The following is a 1,552-nucleotide window of genomic DNA, read 5'->3' as shown; positions in this document are numbered from 1 at the left end:
AGTGGGTATCACAGCATTACTAAGTGCCTCCTTTACTATTAGGTATTTCTCATTAATTCAATATGTAACCACTGGTAACGCCTCACGAGGCTGAGTGCTCCCCGAGCACAGAGCAAAAAAAAAAAAAAAACTTCGACCCCACCAGGAATCAAACCTGGAACCTCCGGCGTACGAATGCAGTGTGATACCCACCCGGCCAGAGATAACACATCTTCCAATCTATTTAACCCTTCACTGGTGAACGTCTGCGTAATTTCGTCCTGTCTATTGTAGAATTTTAACTAGGAAATTCTTTAAAATGTGGGGCCTACATTAGGATTAGTGTCACACACGTGGTACCGCTCCCCTATCCCGAATAAAATTTAGTTAGGCAAAACGTTTTTCCCGTGATTTGATAAATTTTCCGGCAAGTTAATTAGTTCACGCCATGTCCCCTGCATACATAGAACGTATACATAGAACATACATAGAAAGTACATAGAACATTACATTGACATAAATACATAGTTTACATAAAACATAACATGGTTAACGTATAGTCAAGAGCTAAAATTTCAGGAGAATTTCCATTTTCATTCCTTTAGACCCGTTGTACATTAGAAGCGTAGACAAGCAACTTTTTGTAGTGCGTAGTCTCTGATCTTGAAATTTGTCGCGACGACCTATGAACTCAAAGCGAGAAAGTTTTAGATAACACTTCAGTCGTTATTTTAAGACCGGTTTTAGCGTCACCTATGTTAAGCTACGCCGAGCAAGGCCAATAAATGGATGGGTGACTTAAACCTTATATTGGGAATAAAGGGAGAACGGGCTCTAGTCTTGATTTTAAATCATTACATGAAAGTAAAATCGAAAAAAATCAAATCAAGAATAATAATAAACTGAATATTAAACAAATTAGGTAGGTACATAGGTACTGATCGAATAAACTACGGGCTAAATAATTCCCGGAGGGACGGGCCCAGCTTGTTTTATTTAACTAAAAGTATGTGGTGATATGAACAATCAAACGAAATGAAACTTCATTATACTCAAACAATCAATATAAACCTAGGGGTGTCGGCGCGAAAGACCTACTGTCCGTAGTGTTGAACTGTCTTAAGGAGTCAACTCCCATGCCGTAATAGTCACTGCGCTCGCCTTGCACACGGGAGACCCGGGTTCGATTCCCGGCGGGGTCAAAAAATTTGTATCATGCAAATGACTGGCCGTTGCGGGGCCCACTCAGCCTCGTAGAAATCAAGTACGGGACTAGCACTTACAAGGCAACCTTTCATGCTAACTAGGCTGCTTAATAACTTCTGGTAATCTACTTACGCCGTATAAACAGCATATAAAGTCGCTCAAATAGTCGAGCACGCTCAGATCGTGTTCGACCACTATGATGAACTTGTCGGGCGCTATCAGGGACCGGATGGTGACGGCAGCTTTCAACCGTTGCTTAACGTCGAGGTACGAGGACGGCTCGTCGAACATGAAGATGTCTCCGGCCTGAATACATACCATGGCGCAGGCGAAACGCTGCCGCCCTCCCCCTGTAGGAAGAGAGCAT

At 42.5% G+C, this 1,552-nt stretch overlaps 1 protein-coding gene across 1 annotated transcript in view; it reads right to left on the bottom strand.

The window, feature by feature from the left end:
- The window catches only part of LOC103521745 (ATP-binding cassette sub-family E member 1), a gene marked incomplete at its 3' end in the record, with an annotated part of 21,165 nt that overhangs the window by 14,271 nt on the left and 5,342 nt on the right, over positions 1–1,552 (bottom strand). Inside the window, 1 exon segment of the mRNA XM_026832278.1 lies at positions 1,315–1,521. Coding sequence (XP_026688079.1) covers positions 1,315–1,521 — 207 coding nt within the window.

The sequence above is a fragment of the Diaphorina citri genome, unplaced genomic scaffold, assembly GCF_000475195.1.
Source record: "Diaphorina citri unplaced genomic scaffold, Diaci psyllid genome assembly version 1.1 scaffold5857, whole genome shotgun sequence".
NCBI lineage: Eukaryota > Metazoa > Arthropoda > Insecta > Hemiptera > Psyllidae > Diaphorina > Diaphorina citri.
Note: the sequence above shows the minus strand (reverse complement) of the source record. Positions and strands in the feature narration are given on the sequence as shown.